Source organism: Oncorhynchus gorbuscha, linkage group LG20 (assembly GCF_021184085.1).
Source record: "Oncorhynchus gorbuscha isolate QuinsamMale2020 ecotype Even-year linkage group LG20, OgorEven_v1.0, whole genome shotgun sequence".
NCBI lineage: Eukaryota > Metazoa > Chordata > Actinopteri > Salmoniformes > Salmonidae > Oncorhynchus > Oncorhynchus gorbuscha.
Window position 1 is genome coordinate 19,642,510 of NC_060192.1, and position 16,566 is coordinate 19,659,075.

A 16,566-nucleotide genomic window follows, 5' to 3' on the forward strand; every position below is an offset into this window, starting at 1 on the left:
CTTCTCAGCCAAGGGAGTGGGCTCACTCACAATTTTGCCTAAGAACACAGCCATGAATAAAGAATTGTACCAACACATCCTCCGAGAGCAACTTCTCCCAACCATCCAGGTTGGTGCCGAACAATGCCTTTTCCAGCATGACGGAGCACCTTGCCATAAGGCAAAAGTGATAACTAAGTGGCTCGGGGAACAAAACATTGATATTTTGGGTCCGTGGCCAGGAAACTCCCCAGACCTTAATCCCATTGAGAACTTGTGGTCAATCCTCAAGAGGTGGGTGGACAAACAAAAACCCACAAATTCTGACAAACTCCATGTATTGATTATGCAAGAATTGGCTGCCATCAGCCAGGATGTGGCCCAGAAGTTAATTGGACAGCATGCCAGGGCGGATAGCAGAGGTCTTGAAAATGAAGGGTCAACACTGCAAATATTGACTCTTTGCATCAACTTCATGTAATTGTCAATAAAAGCCTTTCACACTTATGAAATGCATGTAATTATAGTTCAGTATTCAATAGTAACATCTGACAAAAATATCTAAAGACACTGAAGCAACAAACTTTGTGGAAATTAATATTTGTGTCATTCTCAAAACCTTTGGCCACAACTGTTCATCGTTTTATCTCTCTCCTCTTTCATTCCTCTTCTGATGCCCTCTTTTCTCAAGTGCCTATCTCCCTTTCCTTCCCTCTCTTTTCATATCTCCCTCTCTCCCCTTGGTGTGTGTTCAGGTGTGAGTGACAGGAACCAATCCTAATGATTCCAGGGCTTCTCTTTTCCTTGAAGCTCTGGCCACCAAAATTCTCTTTTGCCGGAACCCATCTGGCCCAAAATAGACTTGAAAGAGAGTGAGAGGGAAGAGCGAGAAAGAGATGCAGACTGTTAGTATTCCTCTGGGACTAGGCTGAGACAGATTATGTAAAGGAGGGAGAGCAAAGTTCAATAGAAAACCTGTATAGAATCTCTTGAAAAATAGTTTAATCTCAATAAAACCAATCTGTATAATTAAAGGTTATAAACACATTCTGTATAAACAATGTGGATTAAGAGAGTGGAGGATCACAAAGAAATCCCCTCAGTCTGCCTGACCCATTAAATTCCAATTGTGCGGTTTTTACGTTGTGATTTTTGGCTGCACCTTGACTCACATTGGATGAAGAGCTGTCTACTCCCCTCCATAGATGTAAATGTCAGTCTTTCCCCCATGTACCCCTGTTCCTCCTCCTCCCAGGTGTCCAGTAATGTGGCGGAGCACTTGGCACACTCCCTCCAGGACTGCTCCAACATCCAGGAGATCTTCCAGACCCTCTACTCCCACGGATCAGCCATCTCTGAGAACAAGATCAGGGAGTTTGAGGTGGAGACGGAGAGACTTAACAGGTGACACTCAAACCACGTTGCCTGTCACTTACAGCCCTGATCTTCATCTTATAAGTAATGTTATAATAAAGTTATACTGTATCCCATTAATGCCAAAATGTAGACACACATGTCTATATAAGGTCCCACAGTTGGCAGTGCAACCAAGGCATGAGGTTGAAAGAATTGTCCGTAGTGCTCCGAGACGGGATTGTGTCGAGGCACAAATCTGGGGAAGGGTACAAAAACATTTCTGCAACATTGAAGGTTCCCAAGAACGCAGTGGCCTCCATCATTCTTAAATTAAAGAAGTATGGAACAACCAAGTATCTTCCTAGATCTGGCCAAACTGAGCAATCAGGGGATAAGGGACTTGGTCAGGGAGGTGACCAAGAAACCGATGGTCACTCTGACAGAGCTCCAGAGTTCCTCTGTAGAGATGGGAGAACCTTCCAGAATCAAATCATATCGAATTGTATTTGTCACTTGCGCCGAATACAACAGGTTTAGACCTTACAGTGAAATGCTTATTAAAAGCCCTTAACCAACAATGCAGTTTTAAGAAAATAACAACAACAAAAAAGTAACAAATATACAAATAAAAGTAACAAATAAACAAATAAAAGTAACAAATAATTAAAGAGCAGCGTCAATGTGCGGGGGCACCAGTTAGTCGAGGTAATTGCGGTAATATGTGCATGCCGGTAGAGTTATTAAAGTGACAATGAATAGATAATAAACAGAGTAGCAGCAGCTTAGAAGATTTGGGGGGGGGCAATAAAAATAGTCGCCATTTGAGTAGATGTACAGGAGTCTAATGGCTTCGGGGTAGAAGCTGTTTAGAAACCTCTTGGACTTAGACTTGGCGCTCCGGTACCTACTGCTTGCCGTCTGGTAGCAAAGAGAACAGTCTATGACTAGGGTGGCCGGTGTCTTTGACAATGCGAGTCAAGGTGACAATTGTTTGTGCCTTCCTCTGACACCACCTGGTTTTAGAATACGTCTTAGAATAAGGCTGTAACGTAACAAATGTGGAAAAAGTTGACGGTCTGAATAATTTTCAAATGCATTGTATGTAAGTTTACATCGGTAAAATACACAAATTTGCTTTGTATTGATGTAGGATAAAAAAGGCCATGTTTAAAATGTAAACTGTAGTATTAACATCCCCCTGGCCTACACTAGTTTAGAGGTTCACACTAGAGGTACTTCTCTATCAGCGAGTTTTCATTATGGGCCCTTTAAGAAAGCCCAAGCCTGTGAATGAACCCGATTCAGGCACATGTTCAATATTTATGTCCTAACATGCAGGTGAATTTTTATAAAACCGGTTTTATTTCCAGCTTTTCTTTTCCTCAAAAAGCTCCCTTCAGAAGTCTGTTCCAAGCGAATGAAGTAGTAACTCTTCAAACAGTGTACTTTAAGATCTTTGGGGGGATTTCAAACTTAGCGAATTATGTTATGACGTTTCCTCATAATCCTGACTATTTGGAAATGAGATGTGGAGATCTGAGTGTTCTCAGTAGGAGGGCTTAAGTCGTAATCCTTTGTAATTCCTGTGCGTTTTATCACTTCATTCCAGTCAGAGCTTCAGACTTAGTAGACATTTAAAGCAGATGGATTTGAAATGTTGTGAAACACTGCTTATATACAGTTCTGTAGGTCTGTCTCTCAGGCCAAATCGAATGTCAAGATCGCGGTGATTGTTCAGTTTTCAATTTTTTCGAACAAAGAACACACTCTTTTTTTGAGGCTTATCCAAATGGATAAGGGATAGTTTACCTTGAAATCGAACCATTGTCATACCTCATAAGTGGTATAATACATCATAAATGCGCCAATCCAAAATGAAGGGGATAGCTTGGCACCCGGTAACCTGTGACTTAGATTTTGGGGTGTGTCTACTTAAAGGTTGTTATTTTGCCCATGTTTTTATGGGATGTCTAACCACCAGGCTGCGGACACGCCCTCTTTTCTCTTCATTAAGCCCTGAGTGCTTTATTTACAGCCTTAATTATATGGATAGTTACGTGTCACTAGCTACTCTCATATAATCTACCCATAAAACCAAGGCCATTTGAGTAAGAGAGAGGAGGGTGGCTATAGTTGTACTGTCCGTTTGTCCCCTAACACTCCCTTTACTGCAATAGCTGATGTGTGATGAGCGATCTGGCACAAAATAACTGCCGTGAATCACCCAGGTGGGTGCTTTAAATCGCTGGTGGGGGGGTGAGTTGCAATGTGAAGTGCTTTGAGGTATAACAAGCACTTTATACAGTAAATGTAATCCAATAATGATGACTAATGTGTGTGTTCCAGCCGCATCGAGCACCTGAAGTCTCAGAATGACCTCTTGACCATCACGTTGGAGGAGTGTAAGGGCAACGCAGAGAGGATGAGCATGCTGGTCGGCAAATACGAGTCCAACGCTACCGCCCTACGACTGGCACTGCAGTACAGGTACACAGACACACGGACACACACACTCTCACGCGTGCACACACAAAGCAAGGCCTAACCTAATGGAGCGTGCAAAATACATATTACTCACATTCCCACACTCATGCTTGTGCTCAAGTGCCGAGGTGAAAATCTGAATCCAAATGTCTTCATCCACATCTATGGACAATCTTCATTTTCTTAGCTAACAAAAACCTTTATCAAGCTGTAACCGTCAGAGCCATACTAATGCTACCTCATTAGAAGCCTCTTCCGGTAATTATAATTAGGCTGCTTTCGCGGCGGTCACGGCCTCTTTTGTACGTCGCCTTAGGTAGCAGCCATCCGCAACTCATTAGCATTCTCATCCCCTTGGCCAATCAAGGGGTCTGTGTGTTTGTGTGCGGGCTCTTCTCTGATAAATTGCCCTGAAGGTGCCCATTCAGCAAAGCTAACGCAAACGAGAATCCAAAGGAAAACGGATCTAATCTGAGTGGTATTTATGATTAGCATAATGCTAATCATTCAACTATGCTTATTCTGTGGTGATGTTATGAGATGTAGAAAAGTTCTGTTTTGAACCCTTTTCTTGCGTGGGAAGATTTAGGGAGATGTTCTGCCAATGGCCGACTTCAAATGGAAAAAGTAGCATTTTTAGCTGTTGATGTTGGGTGAATGTTATGTTGTGGGGGCATGATATGGGAATGTTACGTGTGTTTCTCATGGCATTCTGCCATGGCATGTCTCAGGAAGATGGTACTCATGTTGCCTCATCGGCACAGCTTAGCTATGATCAGATGCGTAAACTGACAGACACCGAAAATAGACTGACAGACACCGAAACAGAAACATTATAGCAATAAAAGATCATTAATTGTCTTGCCCATTACACCGGAGTGCACAACACACTGAATAGCCCCCAAATGCTTTGTTAACATCACACCAGTTACATTACACACACACACTCTCTCAATGTATACATTTCCCCCTGTAGCCCTGATGCCAGCGCCTTGATTGAATTCAGCCCCACCAAGTGTGATGTCAGTGAGGCCACGCCGTTGAGTCATTTGGGAAGAGATAGACTTTCATTGGAGCGAGGGTGGATGGGGGACAACTGACAACGTTTTGGTGTTTTTCAGGCAGAAACTTTTTGTGTTCATTCTTGAGAGAGTGACTAACTCATAGTGTTGGAGTGAGCTATTAAAGGGTGTAAAGGTATCCACGGGATTTGTTTTGGTACGGCTGAACTAGCAGTCGTGTGCGTGAGTGCGTAAATGGGAAACGTGTGTCTTTAAATCAGGTCTGGCCCTCTAGTGTCAACGGTCTCTCACACTCACACGCACGCACACACAAACACAAACACCTGACCTACCTCAAATCCACTCAAAATAAAGAGAGACGAGCTACGAGGACAAAATAAATACAATAGATGTTCCATGTCTAAATTGAGTGCAGACTTCAGACTTCCTCTGTGGACAAATGAGGAGTTTTCTTTGTAGGCGTAATACTTGGTTAATTACCCAAGCTCTCTCTGTATTTGTTTGGAGTAGAGGTGTTTTTTTCCCTGTTGTGTAATCATTGACTGATTAAAAGATATTGCCTCGCTAAAAGATTTCCACAGGATTGTTTTTCTTCCATCTCTGAGCCCCAGGCAAACACAGACACACACACAACACATGCTATAATGACTGTAGTTATATAGAAATCAGCACCTCTCAGCCATAGTCCTTTTGAACGCTTGATGAAAGTGCAGCCCAGATAAGTGGACGCAAGAGGCCTCTGCATTCCTCCACTAAGAGTGTGTGTGTGTGTGTGTGTGTGTGTGTGTGTGTGTGTGTGTGTGTGTGTGTGTGTGTGTGTGTGTGTGTGTGTGTGTGTGTGTGTGTGTGTGTGTGTGTGTGTGTGTGTGTGTGTGTGTGTGTGTGTGTGTGTGTGTGTGTGTGTGTGTGTGTGTGTGTGTGTGTGTGAGAGAGAGAGAGTTGATATGTGTTATCATTCAGTAGTTGAGTAGTGCAAATAGGTTTAGCTGACATGTTTGTCTATGGGTTCTTTGTTAATCAGTGATCAGGGGCCTATGAGATACTTTATAAGTGTGTGAGTGTTAACAAAAATAATAATATGTTTTATTGTCACATACACCGGATAGGTGCAGTGAAATGTGTTGTTTTACAGGGTCGGCCATAGAAGTTCGGTGCCACTGGAGCAATTATGGTTAAGTGCCTTGCTCAAGGGCACATCGACAGACTTTTCACCTTGTCGGCTCGTGTGTGTGTTCTGTCTCCCAGTGAACAGTGTATAGAGGCCTATGAGCTGCTGTTGACGCTGGCGGAGAGTGAACAGAGTCTGGTACTGGGCCAGTTCAGAGCTGCCGGAGTGGGCGACGTAGGTGAGTAACACACACACACTCACTCTTCATGCCTACACGGGCTCGTTTGTTCTTTGATCAGTGCAGATTTGTTTCTTCCTACACTCAGAGACCCACAGTTGAACTCCAACCAATCAAAGCAAAGAGGCCACCTCTCAAAAATACTCTTTTAATCTATTACTCATTATATACTCTCTTTTATGAATTGCTCCACTCTCATTTCATTCCTTTGCAAACCTCACCTCCATCACTCCTGTTTTCTCTTCACTTCATACACCCATCATAAACTTTAATCAGACTAAGTAAATATAAAGAACCAGTCCATTTAAAAAAATTGGAGGCCCCTTACACTTCAGTGTTGCGATGCAAAAATTCTAGCAAAGTGAATAGCTCTTAGAATTAAAAAGGTATTGTCAGATATTATTCATTCTAACCAGACAGGTTTTTTGCATCTGGGAAACCAGGCCTGGTATTCATAGCTGACTTTGAAAAGGTTTTTGATAAAGTACGACAGGAACGCAGCGTTGTACGAGATCTTCAGTTTCTTGGCAATTTCTTGCATGAAATAGCCTTCATTTCTCAGAATAAGACTAGACTGGTGAGTTTCAGAAGAAAGCTCTTTGTTTCTGGTCATTTTGAGCCTGTAATCGAACCCACAAATGCTGATGCTCCAGATACTCAACTAGTCTAAAGAAGGCCAGTTTTATTGCTTCTTTCATCAGGACAACAGTTTTCAGCTGTGCTAACATAATTGCAAAAGGGTTTGCTAATGATCAATCAGCCTTTTAAAATGATAAACTTGGATTAGCTAACACAATGTGCCATTGGAACACAGGAGTGATGGTTGCTGATTATGGGCCTCTGTACGCCTATGTAGATATTCCATAAAAGTCAGTCGTTTCCAGCTACAATAATCATTTACAACATTAACAATGTCTACACTGTATTTCTGATCTACTTGATGTTTTTTAATGGACAAAAAAATAGCTTTTCTTTCAAAAACAAGGACATTTCAAAGTGACCCCAAACTTTTGAACAGTTATGTGTGTGTATATAGACCCTTTGTATATATATATATATATATATATATATATATATATATATATATATATATATATATATATATATATATATATATATATATATATATATATATATATATATACACACACACACACACACACACACACACACACACACACACACACACACACACACACACACACACACACACACACACACACACACACACACTGCCTTCGGAAAGTATTCAGACCGCTTGACTTTTTCCATGTTTTGTTACGTTACAGTCTTATTCTAAATTGAATGAAATAATATTTTCCCTAATCAATCTACACACAAGACCCCATAATGTCAAAGCAAAAATAGGTCTTTAGAAATGTTTGCTAATACAAAACAGATATCACATTTGCATAAGTATTCAGACCCTTTACTCAATACTTGAAGCACCTTTGGCAGCGATTACAGAGTCTTTTGGGGCATGATGCTAGAAGCTTGGCATACCTGTATTTGGGGGAGTTTCTCCCATTCTTCTCTGCAGATCATCTCAAGCTCTGTCATGTTGGAGGAGGAGCGTTGCTGCACAGCTATTTTTAGGTCTCTCCAGAGAAGTTCGATCTGGTTCAAGTCCGGGCTCTGGCTGGTTCCCTCAAGGACATTCAGAGACTTTTCCCGAAGGCAGTCCTGCATTGTCTTGGCTGTGTGCTTAGGGTCGTTGTCCTGTTGGAAGGTGAACCTTCGCCCCAGTCTGAGATCTTGAGCACTCTGGAGCAGGTTTTGATGAAGAATCTCTCTGTACTTTGCTCCATTCATCTTTCCCTCGATTCTGAATAGTCTCCCAGTCCCTGCCACTGAAAAACATCCCCACAGCATGATGCTGCCACCACCATGCTTCACCGTATGGATGTTGCCAGGTTTCCTCCAGACGTGATGCTTTGCATTCAGGCCAAAGATTTCAATCTTGGTTTCATCAGACCAGAGAATCTTGTTTCTCATGGTCTGAGAATATTTAGGTGCCTTTTGGCAAACTCCAAGCGGGCTGTTATATGCCTTTTACTGAGGAGTGGCTTCCGCCTGGCCTGATTGGTGGAGTGCTGCAGAGATGGTTGTCCTTCTAGAATGTTCTTCCATCTCCACAGAGGCACTATAGAGCTCTGTCAGAGTGACCATCGGGTTCTTTGTCACCTCCCTGACCAAGTCCCTTCTCCCCCGATTGCTCAGTTTGGCCTGGCGGTTTGGCTTGGTGGTTCCAAACTTCTTCCATTCAATAATGGTGGCCACTGTGTTCTTGGGGACTTTCAATGTTGCAGACTTTATTTTAAGAATGGGAAATGTCAGAATAGTAGCAGAGAGAATTATTTATTTCAGCTTTTATTTTTTTTCATCACATCACAGTCATGTTTGTAAGGCCTCCTTGCTCGCACATGCTTTTTCAGTTCTGCCCACAAATTGTCTATAGGATTGAGGTCAGGGCTTTGTAATGGCCACTCCAATACCTTTACTTTGTTGTCCTTAAGCCATTTTGCCACAACTTTGGAAGTATGCTTGGGGTCATTGTCCATTTGGAAGACCCATTTGTGACCTATCTTTAACTTCCTGACTGACGTCTTGAGATGTTGCTTCAATATATCCACATCATTTTTCTGCCTCATGATGCCATCTATTTTGTGAAGTGCACCAGTCCCTCCTGCAGCAAAGCACCCCCACAACATGACGCCGTGCTTCACGGTTTGGATGGTGTTCTTCGGCTTCCAAGCCTCCCCTTTTTCCTCCAAACATAACGATGGTCATTATGGCCAAACATTTCTATTTTTGTTTCATCAGACCAAAGGACATTTCTCCAAAAAGTACTATCTTTGTCCCCATGTGCGGACTTTTTTATGGCGGTTTTGGAACAATGGCTTCTTCATTGCTGAGCGGCCTTTCAGGTTATGTCGATATAGGACTCATTTTACTGTGGACTTGGATACTTTTGTACCTGTTTCCTCCAGCGTCTTCACGAGGTCCTTTGCTGTTGTTCAGGGATTGATTTGCACTTTTCACACCAAAAGAACGTTCATCTCTAGGAGAGAGAACGCGCCTCCTTCCTGAGCGGTATGACGGCTTCGTGGTCCCATGGTGTTTATACTTGCGTACTATTGTTTATAGAGATGAATTTGGTACCTTCCAGGTGTTTGGAAATTGCTCCCAAGGATGAACCAGACTTGTGGAGGTCTACAATTGTTATCTGAGGTCTTGGCTTGGCTTTCTGAGGTCTTGGCCTCACGACTCCCTTTGTAACACATGCCTCCCTCCTAACCGTTTCCCCTTCAACACAAAACAGTGTTCAGACGAACATCCCTGTATTCATCTAATGCTGACTAACATTACATATAGTATTTGCAGCCTTGAATAGCCACGTATACTGTACATTTTCATTTGGACTACTTCATTCAATCGTGGTTAATGTGGCATATATTTTTAGATGTAGTACATTCAAGACCAAATGTTGGCTTTGTGACAGCCCTGGCAATTACAATGACTCCGGCAAATAAAAGCTAATTGACGTCTCTCTTTCTACTGTGTGTGTGTGTGTGTGTGTGTGTGTGTGTGTGTGTGTGTGTGTGTGTGTGTGTGTGTGTGTGTGTGTGTGTGTGTGTGTGTGTGTGTGTGTGTGTGTGTGTGTGTGTGTGTGTGTGTGTGTGTGTGTGTGTGTGTGTGTGTGTGTGTGTGTGTGTGTGTGTGTGTGTGTGTGTGTGTGTGTGTGTGTGTAGGTGAGAAGTTGGGAGAGGAGAGCATCACTCAAATCCTGAAGAGGGCCCATGACTGCAGGAAGACAGCAGAGAATACAGCCAAGGATCTTCTGGGCAGGCTGGACGGTAGCTGTGGAGCCACATTCGCTGTGACTGGCTGCAGTGTTCAACCATGGGAGAGCCTGTCCTCCAATAGTCACACTAGGTATGTGTGTATATCAGTGGCAGTCGGTGCCGTTTAAGATGACAAAGGATATTTATTTTTATTTTTATGAGCATGGCCTTATTTCTATTACAGCATATTGGATGACTGTCATTCATATTCCATTCACCCAGCTCAATGTAACATTAATAGGTTCAGTCTACTACATAATATCCACATTCCGACCCCTCGCGACCCCCACATTTTGGGAACCGCTGTAGTTTATGCTTTCAATCCATATTGAAACATAATTAAAGCCAACCCTCTGCTCAAGTGCCCATGACAGTTCAGGCAAGGAAGCCGCTCCCTAAACAAAGCTTTCATCTACAGTCACTGCTCTGGGAGAGAAAATACATGACATTCAAATCCGGCTCACATTTAAGTCAGGGGCACAGCAGAAAATTGACAATTAGTGTAGGAGATGAGAGTCTACAGTGCTCTGCAGTGGCTGCACTAGAGCAGTGGTCTCCAACCTTTTCTAGCAAAAATTACTACTCTTACTTTTTTTACAGCTTTCAAATAGGCATATTCTTCTCCTCTACCCTGCCACTCTTCCCCCTGCGTCCTTGGTGTAAAAGAGATGTGTTTTCTGTCAATATACCTGGTAAAATAATGGTTAATAAACATCTCTAAGGGGCCCCATACAATTATTTTTTATATTTTCTGTAATTCTGTTTTATATATACACTGCTCAAAAAAATCAAGGTAACACTTAAACAACACAATGTAACTCCAAGTCAATCACACTTCTGTGAAATCAAACTGTCCACTTAGGAAGCAACACTGATTGACAATACATTTCACATGCTGTTGTGCAAATGGAATAGACAACAGGTGGAAATTATAGGCAATTAGCAAGACACCCCCAATAGAGTGGTTCTGCAAGTGGTAACCACACACCACTTCTCAGTTCCTATGCTTCCTGGCTGATGTTTTGGTCACTTTTGAATGCTGGCGGTGCTTTCACTCTAGTGGTAGCATGAGACGAAGTCTACAACCCACACAAGTGGCTCAGGTAGTGCAGCTCACCCAGGATGGCACATCAATGCGAGCTGTGGCAAGAAGGTTTGCTGTGTCTGTCAGCGTAGTGTCCAGAGCATGGAGGTGCTACCAGGAGACAGGCCAGTACATCAGGAGACGTGGAGGAGGCCGTAGGAGGGCAAACAACCCAGCAGCAGAACCACTACCTCCGCCTTTGTGCAAGGAGGAGCACTGCCAGAGCCCTGCAAAATGACCTCCAGCAGGCCACAAATGTGCATGTGTCTGCTCAAACGGTCAGAAACAGACTCCATGAGGGTGGTATGAGGGCCCGACGTCTACAGGTGGGGGTTGTGCTTACAGCCCAACACCGTGCAGGACGTTTGGCATTTGCCAGAGAACACCAAGATTGGCAAATTCGCCACTGGCGCCCTGTGCTCTTCACAGAGATTTAAGCAGGTTCACACTGAGCACACGTGACAGACGTGACAGAGTCTGGAGACGCCGTGGAGAACGTTCTGCTGCCTGCAACATCCTCCAACATGACCGGTTTGGCGGTGGGTCAGTCATGGTGCGGGGTGGCATTTCTTTGGGGGGCCGAACAGTCCTCCATGTTCTCGTCAGAGGTAACCTGACTGCCAATAGGTACCGAGATGAGATCCTCAGACCCCTTGTGAGACCATATGCTGGTGCGGTTGGCCCTAGGTTCCTCCTAATCCTCCTAAAACAATGCTCGACCTCATGTGGCTGGAGTGTGTCAGCAGTTCCTGCAAGAGGAAGGCATTGATGCTATGGACTGGCCTGCCCGTTCCCCAGACCTGAATCCAATTGAGCACATCTGGAACATCATGTCTTGCTCCATCCACCAACGCCACGTTGCACCACAGACTGTCCAGGAGTTGGCGGATGCTGTAGTCCTGGTCTGGGAGGAGATCCCTCAGGAGACCATCCGCCACCTCATCAGGAGCATGCCCAGGCGTTGTAGGGAGGTCATACAGGCACGTGGAGGCCACACACACTACTGAGCCTCATTTTGACTTGTTTTAAGGGCATTACATCAAAGTTGGATCAGCCTGTAGTGTGATTTTCCACTTTAATTTTGAGTGTGACTCCAAATCCAGACCTCCATGGGTTGATAAATTAGATTTCCATTGATCATTTTTGTGTGATTTTGTTGTCAGCACATTCAACTATGTAAAGAAAAAAGTTTTTAATAAGAATATTTCATTCATTCAGATCTAGGATGTGTTATTTTAGTGTTCCCTTTATTTTTTTGAGCAGTGTATATATATTTTAATTGCTCTCAATATTACAGTATTCTGAGTCCAGGTCAATGCTTAAATCACATCGAATACCAATTTTGAGGTCTGGGGAAATATAAAACAAATACATTTATATTAGTGTAATCACCTTTAATTGCGCATTCAGAAAGCGAGGAATGTGTGGGGGCATATCTGCTGTTAGGCCCACAGCTGCAGCACATGTCGTGGCAGAGTTTAGCAATAAAATGGCCACCCAATTGATACAAATAGTTATCATATATGTCTGTCAGGTAAGCCTAATTTGCAGTTAACATTAATTGAGAAAGTTTTGGGGGTCTTACTGTCTACCCAGACGACTTACCTTTACTAGCATCGTTAACTGGCTACATACGGTGTGATAGAAAAATGTGCACACCAAACAGACACAAGCAATATTTCTGGAAATTAATTAAGCCAATAGCGGCTTACCTGGGGTGGGATAATGTCAATGTAGATTTGATTTGATAGTAGCCAGGAGAAAATATTCTGGGTAGCCATTTGATTAGCTGTTCAGGAGTCTTATAGCTTGGTGGTAGAAGCTGTTTAGAAGCCTCTTGGACCTAGACTTGGCGCTCCTGTACCGTTTGCCGTGTGCGATCAGAGAGAACAGTCTATGACTAGGGTTGCTGGAGTCTTTAACAATGTTTTAGGGCCTTCCTCTGACACTGACTAATATAAAGATCCTGAATGGCAGGAAGCTTGGCCCCGGTGATGTACTGGGCTGTACGCACTACCCTCTGTAGTAAAGGTCGACCGATTATGATTTCTCAATGCCGATTATTGGAGGACTAAAAAAAGCCAATGCCGATTAATCGGCCTATTTTTTTATATATATATATATTTGTAATAATGACAATTACAACAATAATGAATGAACACCTTTTTATTTTAACTTAATATAATACATCAATAAAATCAATTTAGTCTCAAATAAATAATGAAACATGTTCAATTTGATTTAAGTAATGCAAAAACAAAGTGTTGGAGAGGAAAGTAAAAGTGCAATATGTGCCATGTTCCTTGCTCAGAACATGAGAACGTATGAAAGCTGCTGGTTCCTTTTAACATGAGTCTTCAATATTCCCAGTTAAGAAGTTTTAGGTTGTAGTTATTATAGGAATTATAGGACTATTTCTCTCTATACCATTTGTATTTCATATACCTTTGACTATTGGATGTTCTTATAGGCACTATAGTATTGCAACCTTCAATGTTATGTCATAATTATGTACAATTCTGGCAAATTAATTACGGTCTTTGTTAGGTCTTGGTCTTCACACAGTTCGCAACGAGCCAGGCAGCCCAAACTGCTGCATATACCCAGACTCTGCTTGCACAGAACACAAAAGAAATGACACAATTTCCATAGTTAAAATTAATTATTGTTAGCATAGCAGGCTATATTAACTAAATATGCAGGTTTAAAAAATACATACTTGTGTATTGATTTTAAGAAAGGCATTGATGTTTATGATTAGGTAGACATTGGTGCAACGACAGTGCTTTTTTTGCGAATGCGCTTGTTAAATCATCACCCGTTTGGTGAAGTAGACTGATTCGATGATAAATTAACAGGCACCGCATCGATTATATGCAACACAGGACAAACTAGATAATCTGGTAATATCATCAACCATGTGTAGTTAACTAGTGATTATGTTAAGATTGATTGTTTTTTATAAGATAAGTTTAATGCTAGCTAGCAACTTACCTTGGCTCCTTGCTGCACTCACATAACAGGTGGTCAGCCTGCCACGCAGTCTCCTCGTGGAGTGCAATGTAATCGGCCATAATCGGTGTCCAAAAATGCGGATTACCGATTGTTATGAATACTTGAAATCGCCCTTAATTAATCTGCCATTCCGATGAACCTCTCTGGGATATGTGGGACGCTACCGTCCCACCTGGCCAACAGCCAGTGAAAATGCAGAGCGCCAAATTCAAATAAATTACTATAAAAATCTAACTTTCATGAAATCACACATGCAAGATAGCAAATTAAAGCTACACTTGTTGTGAATCCAGCCAACATGTCAGATTTCAAAAAGGCTTTTTGGCGAAAGCAAACTATGCTATTATCTGAGGATAGCACCATAGTAAACAAAGAGAGAGAAGCATATTTCAACCCTGCAGGCGCGACACAAAACGCAGAAATAAAAATATAATTCATGCCTTACCTTTGACGAGCTTCTTTTGTTGGCACTCCAATATGTCCCATAAACATCACAAATGGTCCTTTTGTTCGATTAATTCCGTCAATATATATCCAAAATGTCCATTTATTTGGCGCGTTTGATCCAGAAAAACACCAGTTCCAACTTGCGCAATGTGACTACAAAATATCTCAAAGGTTACCTGTAAACTTTGCCAAAACATTACAAACTACTTTTGTAATAAAACTTGAGGTATTTTTTTTACGTATATAATCGATAAAATTGAAGACGGGATGATCTGTGTTCAATACAGGAAGAAAACAAACTGTAGGTAGCTTTCTGGTCACTCGCCTCTATCTAACAGTACACTTCAAGTTACCCTCGGTCAAGATGGCCGTACTTCTTCATTACACAAAGGAAAAACCTCAACCAATTTCTAAAGACTGTTGACATCCAGTGGAAGCGATAGGAACTGCAAGAAGGTCCCTTGGAAATCTGGATTCCCAATGAACACCGATTGAAAAGAGAGTGACCTCAAAAAAAAAGAAATCTGAATGGTTTGTCCTCGGGGTTTCATCTGCTAAATAAGTTCTGTTATACTCACAGACATGATTCAAACAGTTTTAGAAACTTCAGAGTGTTTTCTATCCAAATTTACTTATAATATGCATATCTTATCTTCTGGGGATGAGTAGCAGGCAGTTGAATTTGGGCATGCATTTCATCCGGATGTGAAAATACTGCCCCCTGTCACCAAGAAGTTAATCGGTCGACCTCTACTCTGTAGTACCTTGCGGTCTGAGGCCGAGCAGTTACCATACCAGGTAGTGATGCAACCCGTCAGGATGCTCTCGATGGTGCAGCTGTAAAACATTTTGATGATCTGAGGACCCGTGCCAAATCTTTTCAGTCTCCTAAGGGGGAAAGGCTTTGTCGTGCCCTCTTCACGACTGTCTTGGTGTGCTTGGACAATGTTAGTTTGTTGGTGATGTGGACGCCAAGGAACTTGAAGCTCTCAACCTGCTCCACTACAGCCCCATCGATAAGAATAGAAGCGTGCTCTTCCTTTTCCTGTAGTCCACAATCATCTCCTTTGTCTTAATCACGTTGAGGGATAGGTTATTGTCCTTTCACCACGTGGTCATATAGGCTGTCTCATTCTCGTCTGTGATCAGGTCTACCACTGTTGTGTCATCAGCAAACTTAATGATGGTGTTAGAGTCGTGCCTGACCGTGCAGTAATGAGTGAACAGCGAGTACAGGAGGGGACTGAGCACCCACCCCTGAGGGGCCCCCGTGTTGAGGTTCAGCGTGGCGGATGTGTTGTTACCTACCCTTACCACCTGGGGGCGGTCCATCAGGAAGTTCCGGATCCAGTTGCAGAGAGAAGCGTTCAGTCCCAGGGTCTGTAATTTAGTGATAAGCTTTGAGGGCACTATGGTGTTGAACACTGAGCTGTTGTCAATGAATAACATTCTCACATGGGTCTTCCTTTTGTCCAGGTGGGAAAGGGTAGTGTGGAGTGCAATAGAGATTGCATCATCTTTGGATCTGTTGGGGCGGTATGCAAATTGGAGTGGGTCTAGTGTTTCTGGGATAATGGTATTGATGTGAGCCATGACCAGCCTTTCAAAGCATTTCATGGCAACAGACGTGAGTGCTATGGGTCAGCAGTCATTTAGATAGGTTACCTTGGCTTTCTTGGCCACAGGGACTGATGGTCCTTGAAAGATGTAGATTTTGCAGACTGGGCCAGGGACAGGTTGAAAATGTCAGTGAAGACGCTAGCCAGCTGGTCAGCGCATGCTCTGAGTACTTGTCCTGGTAATCCATCTGGCCCTGCGGCCTTGTGAATGTTAACCTGTTCTAAGGTCTTACTCACATAGGCTACGGAGAGTGAGATCACAAAGTCATCCAGAACAGCTGGGGTTTTCATGCATGATTCAGTTTTACTTGTTTAGATGTGGGCATAGAAGGCATTTAGCTTGTCTGGTAGGGTCACGTCACTGGGCAG

At 42.8% G+C, this 16,566-nt stretch overlaps 1 protein-coding gene across 3 annotated transcripts in view; it reads left to right on the forward strand.

Moving 5' to 3' along the window:
* Window positions 1-16,566, forward strand: part of LOC124006804 (colorectal mutant cancer protein-like) — a 133,177-nt gene that overhangs the window by 96,410 nt on the left and 20,201 nt on the right. For all 3 annotated transcript variants that reach the window (XM_046316963.1, XM_046316964.1, XM_046316965.1), the window contains 4 exons: window positions 1,235-1,383; window positions 3,682-3,822; window positions 6,087-6,187; window positions 9,940-10,123. In XM_046316963.1, coding sequence (XP_046172919.1) covers window positions 1,235-1,383; window positions 3,682-3,822; window positions 6,087-6,187; window positions 9,940-10,123 — 575 coding nt within the window. The remainder of the gene's footprint in view (window positions 1-1,234; window positions 1,384-3,681; window positions 3,823-6,086; window positions 6,188-9,939; window positions 10,124-16,566) is intronic.